Source organism: Nycticebus coucang, chromosome 3 (genome assembly GCF_027406575.1).
Source record: "Nycticebus coucang isolate mNycCou1 chromosome 3, mNycCou1.pri, whole genome shotgun sequence".
In the NCBI taxonomy this organism is placed as follows: domain Eukaryota; kingdom Metazoa; phylum Chordata; class Mammalia; order Primates; family Lorisidae; genus Nycticebus; species Nycticebus coucang.
The window spans coordinates 60,007,823-60,024,190 of NC_069782.1; the positions used below are offsets into that span (position 1 = coordinate 60,007,823).

Sequence of the window (16,368 nt, forward strand, 5' to 3'; positions counted from 1 at the left end):
TGCTGAGAGTGGCGAAGCCTTAAAGGGGCCACAGCCCGGTAAACGCAAAGACGGCCCATCCCGTTAGAAATGAGAACCACAAGCAGAAAGAGGGACGGAGGGAGGGGGGGTGAGGCCTTGGTGTGTAAAAAAAAAAAAAAAAAAAAAGAAAGAAAGAAATGAGAACCACAAGTTTATTTTCCCTTTTATTTAACATCCACTCCACCCCTGTCCCCCTACCCAAGGGTCCGCCCGACTGGCCTAGGCCCCCCAGAGCACCGCATTGGGCTCATTTTTTTTTTTTGGAGACAGAGTCTCACTATGTCACCCTAGGAAGGGGCCATGGCATCACAGCTCACAGCAACCTCAAACTCTTGGCTTACGCGATTCTCTTGCCTCAGTAGCTGGGACTACAGGGGCCTGCTATAACGCCTGGCTATTTTTCTGTTGCAGTTGTCATTGTTGCTTAACTAGCCCAGGCTGCGTTCGAACCCGCCAACCTTGGTGTATGTGGCCGACACTGTAACCACTATGCTACCAGTACTGAGCCAGAAAGCTCATTCTTAAAAGCAAACCCTAAAAATAAATAAGCGTGGGTCCCCGCAGTTGGGACATGGTGGAGTCAATTCACCAGCAGCGAATGCTCCTCTGAGGCATCTCTGAAGGAGGGAAGAAAGAAGGGCCATCAGTTCTCTCTAGCACGTCTCCCTATCCCCAGCCCCCAGACCAGAACAGACCCCAGACTTGGATTCAAACCTGCCACAACAGCAGAGGAGGCTGCAAGTAGAGCCGCTACCGCGGCGGAACTTGCCAGAGGTAGGGCTGTCCTGGCACTGCGCAATGTAGGCCTGGAGCTCACTCTTCTCTGCACCTGCTCCATCAGGGTGCTGAGGGAGAGATGCCAGCAGGCCTGCCCTGAAAGCAGCCCTCCCACTGCAAGGTCCTTGAGGTCTGCCCTCCCCTCCAGCCATCCTTGCTTTGCCTGCTACCTGTCATTCCTCATGTTTGCTTCCACATGGAGACCCTCTCTGACTTCTGAGCATGGACACACACTGCTTCTTCATCGGCCTGGTGCTCTAAGCACCTACAGCCAGGCCTGACACAACCTGTGCACTTGGTTAACTGTATCATCTGGTGCACGACCTGAGCTGCTGCATGTGTGCGACATCACAGTGCTAGAGAAAGATTCAAAGTGGCTCTGAGGGCCTGAGTGACAGGAACATTTCTGTGGCAACACTTGAAACCATTCATGGGGGAAGGAGGCACACACATCTGCCTCTAACATAGGATGCAGAAGAACCTTCCAGCAGAACCTTCTCTCCTCTCAACCTCAAGGAGCCTCCTCCTTTAAGTCCTTTCTGGATACTAAGCATTTGCCTTGGCTGTTCTTTCTGTCAGGTTCCCATTTCCTCAATCTGGAACTCTCTATTGTCCAATATGGTAGCCACTAGCCACACTGGCTTTTGAGCACTCAATATGTGGATGGTGCAAGTTAGGAACTGAATTTGGAATTACATTTTGTTTGAATTAAAATCAAAATTAAAATGTAAAAAGTCACATGTGTCTAGAATTAAAATGGACAGAACATTCCAAAAAGTTTCCTGTACCCGTCTTAATACCAGTCTAAAGCAGGGATCTGCTCTGTACCCTTCCACTCTTCCTTCATACCTCTCAACAGTTGGTCATTGGTCATGGGACGTCCATTCCTATATCATCCCTCTCACCCTCAGGCTTCGGACAGACCACATACACTCAATTTCCCTTAATGCCCAGAGCCTTGCACAAAGCCTGGTCCACAGCAGGCCCTGGGATATGTTTGCTGAAAAAGTCCTGTCTACTTGTGACCCCCACATCTCACTCCATCTCCTTTCTCTCCCCTGAGCCTTGCAGGCTGTACGAAAACTACTGTTCCAGGCCACATTCTTTTTGGTTTTGCAGGGTCTCCCATATTTTCTCCCCAGGTCTTCTCTGCTTACCCTGTTGTGTCCCCAAGACCCTGTCATAGCTGATGCCAACAGACCTGGAGTCCAAGCTCAGGGCTGTGCATGTCTGTGTGTGGGAACCCTGGGAGACAGGTGGGAGGGAACAAGTGGCACCATGTGGCTGACCTTGATGGTGTCATAGGCGCCGGTGATGAGTGCAATGAACAGGCTCAGCACCATGTAGATGAAGAGGCTGATGAAGGAATAGAGGTAGATCTGGGAGAAGAGCCAGACCAGGCTGCTGTGGCCCTGCTGCGCCTGCATCGCTGCAAACGTCACGAACATGTCGTCCCCATTGATGAGTGAGAACAGGCATTCGGATACCATGGACAGTGAGCGGAACTGCCAGCAGGGCAGAGGGGTCAGAGGGAGCTGTGGGTGCAGCTGGGGGCTGGGGTTAGGGCAGGGTCCCTGGGGGTCAGTAGTCATGATGGGACCAGCTGAGGGTCCCCATGTCAACGGTGGGATCCCAGTGTCAATGACAAAGTCATAGGGTCATTGTCAGGGTCAGAATGCAAAATTGCTACAGATCCTGGGGGCTGGCCCTGGGGGATGAGGTGGGTCTTACTCAGTGTAATCAGGTCTAGAGAGACCAGGGATCAGAGGGCTTAGGGAATGGACTCCAAGAAGGGGAGCCAGGTACCCTCCCACTATAGGCCAAAGCACCCCCAGCCCTGGTGGCCCCTACCTTCACATGATAGGGCCCCAGCACGATCCAGCCGCAGAAGCAATAGCCCAGGTAGATGACAGCCACACAGCAGCAGAAGCGCATGACGCTGGGTAGGGCCACCCGAAGTGTGGCAATAAGAATCTGCAGTGAGGCAGAGAAGGTCACACTGAGGGCATGGCCACAGCCCAGTCGGCTGCAGGCAACCAGGTGGCAGTGAAGCGGGGAAGGCCTCCCTGAGATCAAGGCTGGGAGGTTAGAAGGGGCACAGCTGTCCCAAGGGGTCTGAAGATACCCCGTGGCTACTCAGTTGCAGTGACAGGTTAAGTCTGGGGTAGTTAGGTCTGAGGAAGAGGCTTGCAACAGGCTGTAGACAGCAGCTGGGTGGCCACTCAGAGGCCCTGACACCTCCTGGTTCAGGCCCAGCCTATGTGCAAAGGACTCACATTGTACTTGTGGAAGAAGGTCAGATAGCGGATGACGCCCACCCAGACGAGCAGTGTCGAGGTGCCCAGAAGGATGCTGCAGACATCATAACTCGCCAGGTTCTGGGGATGGAGCACTGTCAAGCCATCTGGCAGGGAGGACATGGACCAGGTGGGCAGAGGGGCCTAGGGTAGGGCAAGGTCAGGACCCACCTTGGCCTCGATTCCAATCTTCATGATGGTGCCTGAGATGGTGAGCACATCACTGGTGACCAGCAGGATATACCAGCCATTGACAAATTCCAGCCGTTCCCACAGGCTGATCACCCTTCCCCGCTGCCGCCACATGAATGCGACAAATTCCTGCAGAAGGCAGCTGAGGTGAGTGCCTGTCAAAGCACCAGACCCTCAAGACCCCTGGCCTTTGTCACCCCAGAGCTGGGTGAGGTAGGTGCCAGTACACGTGATGCTGGGGCCTCACATTCTGCAGCAGGAAGCCACGGAGCAGTGAGCGGGCACACAGCAGGAAAGACAATGAGCAGGTAAGGATGACCACCATGTCAAACAGGAGCCGGAAGCTATTGTCTCCTGCAGGAAGGATGAGAGGGGGGAGCGGAGCTTTAGGTGACCAAGCTGGAGATGGCGGGGGCTGCATGGCTGGTTTTCACTGGTCAGTAGCTCTGGTCAGCACCTGTCTGGGGCTCGGGGGCTCACCGTGCCTGAAGACACTGGGGTGCTTACACTCCTGGATGTGGGCCCGGGTCTCCAGGCTGATGGGGACACGCCCACTGTGTGCTTTATTGTCAAACATGATCTGCAGGAGGCAGAAGAAGGCAGAGTAAACCTCAGCAGCTGCAACCTCCCTGGACCCTCCCAACATATGCCCTCAGCTAGTAGTGCTCAGATGCTGCCTGACTGGGTGTTAGTCCTAAGATGTAGGAACCCTGCAGGTCTGTGCCCAGATCACCGTGAGTCCTCACCAGGACACTGAAAGTGTAGCAGTCTGGGATCTCATTGTTGATAAGGCTCTGGAGATTGATGGTCTTCAGCTGGAAGTGGATGGTGACGTTGATCAGCCTATGGGGGAGGCTCAAGTGAGGGGCAGAAGGCTCTAGAGGTCCCCTCCCAGCCCAGGTACCAGGTCCCCAGTCTCTTGCTGACTCGGCAGTTGGAAGTGCTCACACAGCAGGCACCAGTGCAGTGGGGCCCTGCCCGCCCCCATAGGGAAGTGGCTGCCCAGGCAACAATGCCTGGCACCCTGCCCTCCTCACCCCCGGGCCCAGACCCTGAGGAGCCCCCTCAACAGAGCAAGCAGTACTTGTGGAATTTGAGAGTGAGGTTCTTGTAACTGGAGCTGCCAACGTAGAAAGCGAGATCATCACGGGGGGGTGGGGGAGGTCGCTCAGGAGGGTCCACCCCAATGCACTCTAAGGACAGGGAGTGAGGGAAGGGCCTCAGGAGGTGGGGGGAAGCCAGGCTGGTCTCCCCAGAGTCTCCAGCGGCCTTCTCCCCTCCTTCACTCCCTGCTTAAAATTTTGTTTTTTCTCCCCAGGGTAGGGCCTGGTCTGTCTCATTCCCTACAGAGACCAAGGGCCTGGCACTCTGTGGCTGCCCTAAATGGTGAACAAACAATTAAGAAATAACACCCAGCACTTTCTACATAGTAAGCATTGTACTAAGGACGTCAATTTTATTTTTATCTTTAAGACAGAGTCTCACTTTGTCACCCTTGGTAGAGTGCCATGGCATCACAGCTCACGGCAACCTCAAACTCTTGGGCTTAAATGATTCTCTTGCCTCAGCCTCCCAAGTAGCTGGGACTACAGGTGCCTGCCACAACGCCCACCTGCCTACTTTTTTGTTGTAGTTGTCATTGTTGTTTAACAGGGCCGGGCTTGAACCTGCCAGCCCTGATGTATGTGGCCGGTGCCCTAACCACTGAGCTACGGGTGCCAAGCCAAGACATCAAATTATTATTATTGTTATGTTTTTGAGACAGAGTCTTACTCTGTTGGCCTGGGTAGAGTGCTGTAGCGTCACAGCTCACAGCAACCTCAAAGTCTTGGGCTCAAATGATCCTCTTGCCTCAGCCTTCCAAGTAGGTGGGACTACAATCACCCACCACAAGGCCCAGCTAATTTTTCTATTTTTAGTAGAGACAAGGTCTCACTCTTGCTCAGGCTGGTCTCAAACTCCTGAGCTCAGGCAATCCTCCCGCCTCAGCCTCCCAGAGTGCTGGGATTACAGGTGTGAGCCCCGCACCTGGTCAAAGCAGACATCAATTTACTAATGATCATGACAGCCCTATCTCATGAATGGAGGACAGTCACAGCTTGTGATTTTAATCCCAGCAGCCCGGGCTCTGAAGAATGAAGCCCTGCCCTAACCACTCACCAGTTTCCACCATTGGGTCAATGTCAAAGGTGTCATTGGCTGGGTCCACATGGCCATGGCGGTAGTACTGCTGACAGAGAGCCAATGCCGAGCCATTCACGGAAGGCCCACCCCCACCCCGGACATAAGCATACCGGCCCAGGGACACGTCAGGCAGCATCAGGTACTGTGGGCAGAGCAGGGAAGCCTGGTCAGCTCTGCATACCCCCTGCCACATGCCCACCTGTGCCCACCCAGCTGCACCTGGTCCACAGCATGGAAGATGGCTTCATAAAGCTGCTCCCGTGTGTAGGCAGCGAAGGTGTCATCTGCCCCATCTGAGTAGCCCCGCAGGAAGAGGTGTCGGAAGGCAATAGTGTTCTCTTCTCGGAATGTCACTGCTAACTGATTGCTGAGCCCAAACAGAATGAGCTGCAGAGAGGGTAGGAGAGGTTGGCACTGCAGGGATGGGACTTCCCTGGGGGAACAGGTGCAGGAGAAGGAAAAGGAGGACCCTAGAAACATCACTCAGCTCCATGCCATGCCCACTGTTATGTCCCCGACAGCTAACACAGTGGGCACCCATATATCTCATGGTAGCAGTTAATATTCATTAAATATTAGCCTAGGCAACATAGAAAGACTATCTCTATAAAAAAAATTTAAAAACTAGCCAGGGGTGGTGGTATAAGCTTGTAGTCCCAGCTACTTGGGAGGCTGAGGTAGGATTGCTCGAGCTCAGGAGTTCAAGGTTACAGTGAGCTATGATCATAACATTGTACTCCAGCCTGGGTGGCAAAACAAGACCCGGTCTCTTAAAAATGCTTTATAATGGCTTGGCGCCCGTGGCTCAAGCGGCTAAGGCGCCAGCCACATACACCTGAGCTGGCAGGTTTGAATCCAGCCCGGGCCCACCAAACAACAATGACAACTGCAACCAAAAAATAGCTGGGCATTGTGGCAGGCACCTGTAGTCCCAGCTACTTGGGAGGCTGAGGCGAGAGAATCACTTGAGCCCAGGAGTTTGGAGGTTGCTGTGAGCTGTGAAGCCATAGCCCTCTACCCAGGGCGACAGCTTGAGACTCTGTCTCAAATAAATAAATTAATTAAATAAATAAATAAATACTTAAGAAATGTTCATTAAATGTTTATAGGGGACTGGGCGTGGCGGCTCACACCTTTATACCTCCCACCACTCTTCCCAGAGTGAGGCCAGTGGACTGCTTGAGCTCAGGAGTTCGAGACCAGCCTGAGCAAGAGGAAGACCCTGTCTCTAAAAACAGCCAGGCATTGTGGTAGGCAGCCATAGTCCCAGCTACTTGGGTGGCTCAGGAAAAAGAAACACTTTAGCCCAGGGGTATGAGGTTGCTGTGAGCTATGATGCTACAGCACTCTACTGAGGGCAAAAAAATGAGCCTGTCTCAAAAAAAAAAAAAAATTACTGGATACTGAGTTCTGTGTTAAGCCCATCCCTACAGGGTACATATCATGATCAAGCTCACTTTACCGAGGAGAAATTAGAGACATGGTAACATGCCTGAAGACACAGCCCAAGATCAGAAGAACTTAGGGTAGTGGCTGTGAGTGATTCACACTGAGGTCCCCATAACCCAGCACAGGGCATAACATGAGGGACGGAGGACCACATGGTCAGACTGCCCGGGTTCAAATCCTAGTTCCCAATGCTCTGTGACTTTGGACAAGGTCCTTAACTTCTCTGAGCCTTCATAGGGGCAACAGCAGTTGCTAGGACCTCAAATGGTGCTGGTGAACCTAAAAGGAGCCACTGCACACACAGATGGCTTCCTGACTGGTCACTGCCACTAACATTCTCATGTTGCCATGAGGAGTCAGGACTAGGGTTCCATTCCAAGACCCTCAGTCTAGGAGGCATTCCACTGGGGCCCTTCTGGGCTGGTCTCACCTGCACAGTGACCACCAGGATCTTGACCACCTGCAGCATCAACTTGCAGGGCTTGCGGCCCTTGGCCCGAAACTTGTCACAGGGACTCATGAAAAAGTACTTGAGGCGACGGCGAAGGTCTTCCTCTTCCGGGGGTGTTGGAGGGGCCAGTGAAGCCCCCGCCTGGGTACCATACCCAGGGTTGGGGGTCAACAGCCGCTCGGTCTCTGTGGGAACGGGAGAGGGTGCTGGGGACTAGGCCTAGGAAGCTTCCCCTGCCTCCTTCCCCAACAGGAGAGGCAGTGATGACCTTTTTTCATGCCCTATGTTCCTGCCAAGGAAGAACTTTGAAAGCTCTAAGGAAAACCAAAAGATCTGCAACACTGCATGGATATATGCAGTAGTACTGCTCAGTGGTTATAAATCTGGGTTTGAGAGTCAAAAGGGCCTAAGCTGATTCCTGCTTCTGCTGCTCACCAGCCAGGACAGAACACTCAGTCTCTCTGAGGCTCAGTTTTCTCATCTGCAAAATGGAGCAATAATCATCTTCCATGGAAATGTTGAGGACTGGATACTTACAAAGCATTTATCACAGGGGTTGGTACATAGTGATTGTCAGAACATTCCATCAGTGTTCCTGTTGTTGATTAGAGGGCAGATAATGAGCCAAACCTACTGGCTACTCACAGGACATTCAAGGCTCTCAGGCTTATCCCAATTCTTGCCTCCAGGCATGAGTGCAGAGCTCAGCCCACATTCCAGTTTTTCTGGACAAATAGCCAAAGGATGACCCCTGCACTCATAACAACCTCACCCATCAACCTCACCCTCACTCTCATGAGACACAGGCCTGGAAAAGGGTTGATCAATCATAACGGTAATAATAATGGAACATAGTCGCTGAAGACTCAATTTATCTTTCACAAAGGCACCAGTCCTTGAAAAGCAACAGCCCTAGGATCAAATCCCAGATCTGCCACTTCCCAGTTGGGTGACTCAAGAATATCTCCCTCAGCCTAAAAGTGGAAATAAAAAATGTCTACCCCTACGCTGAGATACTGACACTGCTCTGAGAATTCAGCAAGACAAGGCAGGTAAAGACCTCAATAATTCTTCAGAAAAGAGAAACTGATCTAATCACTGCTTATTTTTCTAGAGCCTAAGGAAAAGATCCAGGGTTTCTGCAACTGCTGGAGTCACAGCCTGTAACTCTAGAACTGTCCCTGGACACCTACCCTCTGGGAGAGCCCCCAGGCTTTCCAGGGTCTGGCCCCACCCTGCAAAGCTGTCAGATAAATGTGAATGCTGTCAGAACCGGCTATGCAGAGAGGGCCCCTCCCTTTGGAACTTGAATGCTGCTGTGGCTGTTTACAAGTCAGTCTCAGGTGACACCAGAGGGCAGGCTCCGCCTCCTTGGCTAGGGTCACAGTCAGCACACCCCAGACCCTGCCAGTTAGTGCACCTATTAGGTGGGGGTCCCCGGCTAGCTCCAAAAGGGGTGGACAACACAAGGGTCTTCCTCAAGACTCCCCAAGGAAAGGCGGCCTCTGCACTAGCTGGAAGCCTGAGTTTAAGAAGGGGCAGCTCGTGCCGAGCCCATAGCTCAGTGGGTAGGGCGCCGACCACATACACGAGGCTAGTGGGTTCGAACCTGGCCCGGGCCAGCTAAAAACAACGACAACTGCAACAAAAAAATAGCCGGGAGTTGTGGCAGGCGCCTGTAGTCCCAGCTACTTGGGAGGCTGAGGCAAGAGGATCGCTTAAGCCTAAAAGTTTGAGGTTGCTGTGAGCTATGACGCCATAGCACTCTACCCAGGGAGACATAGTGAGACTCTGTCTCAAAAAAAAAAAAGAGGTGCAGCTTGCACGGGTTTGGACACCTGAACCAAGTTAGTTACCTGGAGGCAATCCCTCCAGCTCTTCTTTCGAGTTTAGGGAAACTGAAGCCTTTGCCTGCTGCAATCAGTAGGGGAAACCTGGGAGTCTCAAGTGAGGTCTGGAGAAGCAGGTGCCTGCTGAATTCCAGCAAACTTGTGCTAGCAGAACCTAGCCTCTAAATGGAAATCCTGGGAGCCTCAGCCCCCGACTGGCAGCTTGCTCGCTGTCTGAGAGTGGTAACTCTGAGCAGAGTCTGGCTTCGGGAAGAGGAAATCACAGGAACCCTGCCGCCCCAGGTCGGAGAAGCTGTTGCCAATCCGCCGCCCAGGTTCTAGGAGCCGTCTCTGCCCGTATCTCCACTATGGGGAAGCTGAGTGGTCAGCCGGAGTACAGAAAAAGAAACTGGGAGCCCTGCGGTCCCAGGTCGGAGAAGCAAGCAGCCCGCCAGTCTACCCTCCGCCTGCAATCGGGGACCCGCGGCGCCGTCCGCGCCCTCACCTGAGCCGCACCGGCCCACTGGGGCTGCCATGCTGGGCCGCGATCGCGGGACGCCAGCGGGCACGGCCGCGGGCAGCTTGGGTCCGAGAGCCCGCCGCTGTCACCTCTGCTTCGCTACCTCGCCGCGCGGCTTCAAACACTCGCGCATCAGCTGATCTGTGCCTCGGTCACGTGACCAGGGAAAGAGTCCCACGTGACCGATTCGGTCCCGCCCCTGGTGCCAGGACAACCCCCGGCCCCCACCAGGCTCTCGGCAGCGCAGCGCGCATGCGTGCCTCAGCCCTCCGCCGGCATCCTGCCAGTAGAAGTGGTTCGTGAGGTCCTGTTGCCACCGGGCCCGGGGTTGGCGGGTGGTTGGGTTGGCCCTAAGTGTGGCATCCGCGAGCTCCGCGCCGCCTTCTTGTCGTGCCCTGCGTCGGGTGCCAGCCTCGTGACTTCCACGTCTAGAGCTTTACCCCTTAAGCTCTGCGGTGTCTGGTGATGACCCTGCGCGCTGAGGGCTTCCTTCTTCCTTTCTCCTAGAAAGTCCTTTTGTCCCCCTCGTCCGGACCAATAGCAAACCCAATTTCCTCATTAAGTAGCAGATAGAACCACTTATCCCTCCGTTAGGGCCCCCAGCCCAGAGTTCTCCAACATTCCTAACCTTAAAAGTAGAAATCAATAAAGTCTACCCCTAGGTAACCTTCTGGCTGGTCACAGCTTCCCCCCACCGCGCTCTCCACTTAGCGGCTTTTAGAAGCATTTTCGAAGACTAATTCTTATCAGTCCCCTGCCAGAACTTGCCCTTATCTTCCCATTTTTATGGAATGGCAAGCAAACTCTTCACCTCCATAGGCCAGGGCCTTCTGTTCTGGCTCCTATCTTTTTCTTTCTTTCTTTTTTTTTTCTTTTTGCAGTTCTTTTTTGGCCGGGGCTGGGTTTGAACCTGCCACCTCCGGCATATGGGGCCAGTGCCCTACTCCTTGGAGCCACAGGCACCGCCCTCCTATCTTTTTCCATTGCACATCAACAGCCCCAGGGCCTTTGCACAGTCTTGCCCTGGAGAGTAATGGTTAAGAACCACTGGACCAAAGGAAGCTGCTCATTTATGCATTCAACAAACATCTCTTGATTGCTTGGGTCTGAGCACGGAGGGCAGTTTGGGTTTAAATCTAGGCACTGGCCAGGCAAAGCAGCTCACATCTGTAATCCCAGAATTTAGGGAGGCCAAGGACCTAAAGATTACTGGCGTTCAGGAGTTTGTGACCAGCCTAAGGAACATATTGAGATTGTATCTCAAAAAAACAATAAAAATTTAAAAAAATCTAGGCACTGTCAACTGCCAGTACTACATCTTCCAGAGTCCCTTAAACTCCATAGGCCTCTGTTTCCTTATTTGTAAAATGAAGAACTCTTGATCAGAGGTACCTGCTTGGTGGGGCTGTTGACAGAATTAAATGAGAGAATGCAAGAGCATGGCATATAAGGCTGGGCAAATAGTATTGATTGTTAAATTAGTGATCAGTGGTTATTATTGTAAAATCCTTTATTGAGAAAGCTGTTGCCCCTCTCTAAATTAGAAGTTTTTTTCCCCCCTTGGAGACAGAGACAAACTGTGGCCCTGGGTAGAGTGCAGTGGTGCCATTATAGCTCACTACAACGTCAAACTACTGTCCTCTAGTGATCCTCTTGCCTAAGCCTCCCAAAGTGCTAGGTTTACAGGCATGAGGATTATAAACATGAAACATTGTATCTGGCCAGAAGTCTCCTTATACTTCTTCTACAAAGTACCATACCTTGTAATTACCTTTTAAATATTTCTGAATTTGATATCTGCGAGCCCTGTGAGGGTGCAGGCTATGCTTATTTTGCTCCGTGCTCAGACCCCAGCAATCAAGAGATGTTTGTTGAATGCATAAATGAGCAGCTTCCTTTTGTCCAGTGGTATACTTATTTTGTAGGCTACAAAGGGCAAGAGTACAGAATGGTGACTAGTAAGATGCGCCAATGTGAGACTTCATGGGGGAGGCTGGTGTGCCTCCCAGTACAAGAAGCAAGCCAGGATACTAGGACTCCAGACTATGGCTGGCCCAGGCCACACCCTTTACATCTCCAGAGAAAGGGGCCATGAGTCAGGGAAGAAAGTGCAAAAGGCAAACTACCACACAGAGCCAGGAAGCAGTGAGAGGCTTTTACTAACTGCGCAACACACAACTTCCCCAGGCCCCCTTGGGTGCCAGCGCCCCCTTTAGCCATCCGGCCCCAGCAGTGCCCCTTGCTCCTGTACCCACTCAGAACTCTGGCCAGTAGGGAGGGCTGGGCTGACAGTGTCATGGGTTGGGGAGCAGGGGTCAGGACTGGGCACAGGATCAGGGTTGAGGCCAGGATCAAATTTATGGTCAGGCCTGGGCACAAGGTCAGGATCGGCATTGTGCCTAGGCTTAGGGTCAGAAGATTCCACTGGATTAGGCCTGGGGGTGGATTTGGAGCTAGAGAGGGGCTTGGGGCTGGGATTTTGGAGAGTGCCCAACTCAGAGCCAGGGTCAGGGCCACTGCCAGAGCTGGTGCCAGGGCTGAGGCCCAGGCCAGAGCCCAGCATGGAGACAGCCCTGGGACCCAGAAGGGAAACCTGTCCGGGTCTCATTACAGATGCCGAGCTCAGGTCAGACCCGAGGCCTAGGCCGGCAGCTGCAGCGGCTGCGGCGGCGGCCGCGCCCTCGTGCACCCTTTTGTGCTTGGTGAGGCTGGAGGCTTGGCCGAAGGCCTTGCCACAGAGCTGGCAGCGGTAGGGCCGTTCTCCCGAATGCACGTGCAGGTGCTGCAGGAGCGCTGAGCTCTGCCCGAAGGCCTTGGAGCAGTGTGGGCAGGCGTAGGGCCGCTCGCCCGTGTGGATGCGCAGGTGGTGCTGCAGGTTGGAGCTCTGCCCGAATGCCTTGCCACAGTGGGGACAGCGGTAGGGGCGCTCTGCAGTGTGCGTGCGCTGGTGCTGCAGCAGCGCTGAGCTCTGCCCAAAGGCTTTTCCACACTGCGGGCACGGGTAAGGCCGCTCACCCGTGTGCGTGCGCAGGTGCTTAAGAAGGGCTGAGCCCTGCCCGAAGCCCTTGGCGCACACAGGGCATTTGTGGGGCCGCGGGCCGCCGTGCGTGCGCAGGTGCTGCGCCAGCAGCGAGCCGTGCCCGAAGGCTTTGCCACACACTGGGCAGTGGTGTGGCTTCTCTCCACTGTGGCTGCTGCGGTGCTTCAGCAGCGTGGAGCGCCAGCCGAAGGCTTTGCCGCATGCCGCGCACTGGTACGGCCGGGCCCCGGTGTGGATGCCGCGGTGCTGCGCCAGCGTGGCTCCGTGGCTGAACGACTTGCCGCAGTCAGGGCAGCGGTACGGTTTCTCGCCGCTGTGGGTGCGGCGGTGCTGGCTCAACCCCGAGCTGCGGCGAAAGGCTCGCCCGCAATCGGGGCAGGAGAAGGGCCGGGGCGGGCTGGCAGGGGCGGAGAGCACCGCGGGGCTGGTAGCCAAGACCTGGGGTGTGGCAGTGAGATTGGACTCAAGGGGGTCCATATCTGGAGCATCAGGGCTGAGGGTGTCGCTGTTAGGGTCGAGAACCAAGGGTACAGGGCCGATAACATCTGGATCGAGGTCGAAACTTGAAGACATGGGGTCTGGATGTTGGGGTTCAGAATTGCGGTTCCCCAAGATAGAGCTCGGAGATTCAGCATCAGGGTCCAGATCCTCTGACACTGGCCCCGGGTCTTCATAGCTGGGGTCCACATCTTCTGAGACACTGTGGAGGTCTTCTGAGTCAGGTCCTGGGTCTTCAGAAACTGGGTCCAGATCTTCAGGATTGGGGTCCAGGTCCTCTGAGTCAGAGTCAGGCTCTTTATAAAGGGGCCTCAGGCCTTTGTGGCCTGGGTTCCTGACCAGAACAGAGCGCCGCATCCCAGGTGTGGAAGTGCCCCCTACTTCTGGGGCAGGATCTGCAGAGGGGAGGACATAGATGGATGGAGGTAGGTTCTGAGGAAAGGTAAGGGAGTCTCTTGGAGTCTGGGCAGGGATGGGTGAGGTGACAGGCTGTGCCTCTAGAACCCACTACTAAGCATGGATTTTTCCCTTGTCTTCAACTTCAGGGAGATTTCTAACTCTGTCTAGTCAGGGAAGGGAGTAGAGGGACCCTGGTGTGGGACATGGTGGGACCCTCCCATCTCAGCCTCGAACCTGGATGGTAGTTACGGGACCCAGCATTAGAGGTCTCCAGTGCCCAACTCCATGGCTCTGCCCCTCTCTCCATCTTGGGCTCCTCTGTGGGAAGTTGGGGTCCTGTGGAGGAGAGAGTCCTGGGTTCTAACCCCCTCAGCAGAAATCCCCTTATAGGGGAAGAAGATAGATCAGTTGTCAGAGTTTCTGTGTTCCTGAGCACATGGCCTGAACTCTTGTCCCATAGTTGGGGGTTGCTGGTAGGGAGGGGATCTCTGGTTCACCTTCTAGAGAGGTAGTAGCATCCTGAGGGCTGGACCCTATGGCTGGGGGATAGGAGTCAGGGGCAAATGCAATCTGGCACCCCTCCTAGGTCAGCGGGGGAGGACCCTGCTTGCCTCCTGAGGAGAACATGCTCTAAATTCCAGACCTCACAGCTCAGGATAGGAGTGAAGTGTCAAAACATCTGTGTTCTTCCTTAAATCCAGAAGGCCTCTTCCTAAAGCCAGAGAGACCTTACTTGGCTGGGAGCGGGAGACAGGGAAACTCCTGGATGCTACTGTCATGAGGGTGGGGACAGTTGTTGGTATACCTGTTTTCTCAATTGGCTAGAAGATCCCGAATTCTTTTTGTTTGTTTGTTTGTTTTTTCTTCTGAGATGGGGTCTCACTATCCTATCCAGACTGGTCTTGGATTCCTGGGGTCAAGTGATCTTCCTGCCTATGCCTCCTAAGCTCCCAAGTAGCTGAGACTACAGGTGTGTGCTAAACTGCACTAGACCTAGAAGATCCTGAATTCTAACCGCTAGCTGGAGGGTAGGTGAAAATAATACCTGGGACCCTCCTAGGTTACAGGGGAAGGCCCCAGACTATCTCCTCCCATGCCGGGGGCACCAGGATGATGTCAACACATCTTTCTTGGAGGAAAGATTCTGAACTGAGCTGAATTCCAGCATCATGATTGGGAACAGACAAGACAGACAGGCTGAAAAACAATAGCTGGGACCCCTTCTGGGGAGGAACCAGGAGCTCAAGATTACCTGTTGCAGAGATGCTGAGCTACTCACCCCATGGCTGGGCGCTAGGCAAAGAATAAATAGATCTGTTCCTTTGGGGAGGGGACATAGTAAACCACAGCCCCATAGCTGAGAATGGTGGAGTAGAGACAACTGAGCTCCTGCACAGCCTCCTGGACCCAGACCTCCCTAGTTGGACAATGGGGGGGAACAATACCTGGGTCCCCCCTTTCCTGAGTTCCTGAGGGGCAGAGAAGCCCTTAGATTGCCTCCAGGGGGAGGGGCCTCCTGAATTCCCATTTCTTAACTGGAAGGTGGGAGGAGCGATCAGTGGGGTTTTTCTTTAGTTCATGGGGAGCAGGTGGATCCCTAGTCCACGATCTGAGGGAGGGGCTTCCAGAACGCCAGGCTCCAAGACTGGAGGGAGGGTGGGGGACAAAAGCTAGGCCCCTTCCTGAAGTCCTGGGGGAGGAGAACCTCTGGATACTCTTCCTGAGGAAAGGACCTCATGAACTCCTGACCCCGGGCCCAGGTGGGAGATGGGAACAATACCCAGGGACCCCCTCCTGGGTTCCAGTAGGGTAGGGGGCTCTGGGTGGCCGCCTGGGGAGGGAGAGTCCTGAACTCCCAATTCTAGAGCTGGCGGGCCCCCAACCGGGTCCGATTGAAGACTCACAGTCTCGGGGGCCCTCCCCTCAGGCCGCATCAGCGGGATGGGCTAGCTAGGCCTGCCGGCCACGGGGTCCCTTCCGATCGCGCGCCCACGACCTGGCTAGCTCAGACCACCGTCGGTGGCGAGCGATGCCGGGGGCGAATAGAAGTCGCCCCAGGCCGCACCTCGCCACCCGGGTCCCCTGCCCGAACCCCGCCCTGCCCCCGCCCGGCCCCGGCCCGCTCGTAGGACACTCACCCGGCGCCCCTCGCCCCTGCCCGGCCCGCCGCGCCCGCGCCGGCCGCCGGCGCCCCCCGGGCCTGCAGGAAGCCCCCCGCCCGCCAGCCCCGCCGGCGGCCCCCTCGGCCCAGCGGCCCCGCCTGGAGCACCCGGGGAGCGAGAGGGGCTGGCCGAGGGCCGCAGCGGGAGCTGCTGGGACTTGTAGTTCGCCCGCGCCCGCCGCGGTCGTCGCCATCGCCGCTGCCCCCGCCCCCCGGGCCAGCCTTTGTCCCAGTCCGGCCACCCGGGCCGCGAGGCAGCGCCTTTGTCTGAGCCGCGTGCTACCCGCACCGCCGGGCCGGGTCCCTCTGTCTGTTCGCTGCCCCTCTCGGCCCTAATCCTGCCTGCCCTCCTATCTCTGCTTCTCTCCTACTTTCCTCTGCCCCGTCTCTCTCAGTCCCTATCTCTCGGCATTCCATTCTCTGCCTTTCTTTATCCTGTCTCTCCATCTCTGTTGCTGTCCATCTGCGTCTGTTCTTGTCACTTTCTCTGCCTCTGTGCGGCTCTGTCTCTGGCTCCTCCTGTCCATCTCTCTGACTCTATCTTTGTTCA

The 16,368-nt window shown here is 55.0% G+C and overlaps 2 protein-coding genes across 9 annotated transcripts; both read right to left on the minus strand.

Moving 5' to 3' along the window:
• Positions 1 to 157: 157 nt before the first annotated feature.
• On the minus strand, positions 158 to 9,885 carry MCOLN1 (mucolipin TRP cation channel 1). 4 transcript variants are annotated; one of them, XM_053585852.1, is made up of 14 exons: positions 9,706 to 9,883; positions 7,351 to 7,556; positions 5,691 to 5,858; positions 5,448 to 5,514; positions 4,372 to 4,480; positions 4,034 to 4,130; positions 3,768 to 3,867; positions 3,535 to 3,641; positions 3,267 to 3,416; positions 3,075 to 3,176; positions 2,650 to 2,772; positions 2,088 to 2,303; positions 736 to 866; positions 158 to 638 (listed from the first exon to the last, which is right to left on the minus strand). In XM_053585852.1, the coding sequence occupies exons 1-14, from the start codon at positions 9,734 to 9,736 to the stop codon at positions 602 to 604; spliced, it is 1,644 nt and encodes a 547-aa protein (XP_053441827.1). In that variant the 5' UTR covers positions 9,737 to 9,883; the 3' UTR covers positions 158 to 601. The 4 variants fall into 4 exon arrangements, 3 of the variants coding, with proteins under 3 accessions (XP_053441827.1, XP_053441826.1, XP_053441828.1); XM_053585851.1 differs by having other exon boundaries at positions 5,448 to 5,613; positions 9,706 to 9,881; XM_053585853.1 differs by lacking the exon at positions 2,088 to 2,303 and having other exon boundaries at positions 5,448 to 5,613; positions 9,706 to 9,884.
• A 1,971-nt stretch (positions 9,886 to 11,856) lies between these two features.
• On the minus strand, positions 11,857 to 16,368 carry ZNF358 (zinc finger protein 358). 5 transcript variants are annotated; one of them, XM_053585854.1, is made up of 3 exons: positions 15,796 to 16,368; positions 13,892 to 13,993; positions 11,857 to 13,653 (listed from the first exon to the last, which is right to left on the minus strand). In XM_053585854.1, exons 1-3 carry the CDS (start codon positions 16,010 to 16,012, stop codon positions 11,933 to 11,935), a joined length of 2,040 nt encoding a protein of 679 aa, XP_053441829.1. In that variant the 5' UTR covers positions 16,013 to 16,368; the 3' UTR covers positions 11,857 to 11,932. The 5 variants fall into 5 exon arrangements, with proteins under 5 accessions (XP_053441829.1, XP_053441832.1, XP_053441833.1 ...); XM_053585857.1 differs by having other exon boundaries at positions 13,892 to 14,040; positions 15,796 to 15,866; XM_053585858.1 differs by lacking the exon at positions 15,796 to 16,368 and adding an exon at positions 14,463 to 15,754.

Excerpts from the sequence above, each read along its gene's own strand:
- ZNF358 (XM_053585854.1), bottom strand. The coding sequence starts at position 16,012 with ATGGCGACGACCGCGGCGGGCGCGGGCGAACTACAAGTCCCAGCAGCT. Across the intron at positions 13,994-15,795 it reads GCAGGGGCGAGGGGCGCCGG|GACCCCAACTTCCCACAGAG; the intron begins GTGAGTGTCCTA and ends TCTCCTCCACAG. Across the intron at positions 13,654-13,891 it reads GTCCCGTAACTACCATCCAG|ATCCTGCCCCAGAAGTAGGG; the intron begins GTTCGAGGCTGA and ends TCCCCTCTGCAG.
- MCOLN1 (XM_053585851.1), bottom strand. The coding sequence starts at position 9,736 with ATGGCAGCCCCAGTGGGCCGGTGCGGCTCAG. Across the intron at positions 4,481-5,447 it reads TGACCCAATGGTGGAAACTG|AGTGCATTGGGGTGGACCCT; the intron begins GTGAGTGGTTAG and ends CCCTGTCCTTAG. Across the intron at positions 2,304-2,649 it reads TGGGGCCCTATCATGTGAAG|TTCCGCTCACTGTCCATGGT; the intron begins GTAGGGGCCACC and ends CCCTGCTGGCAG.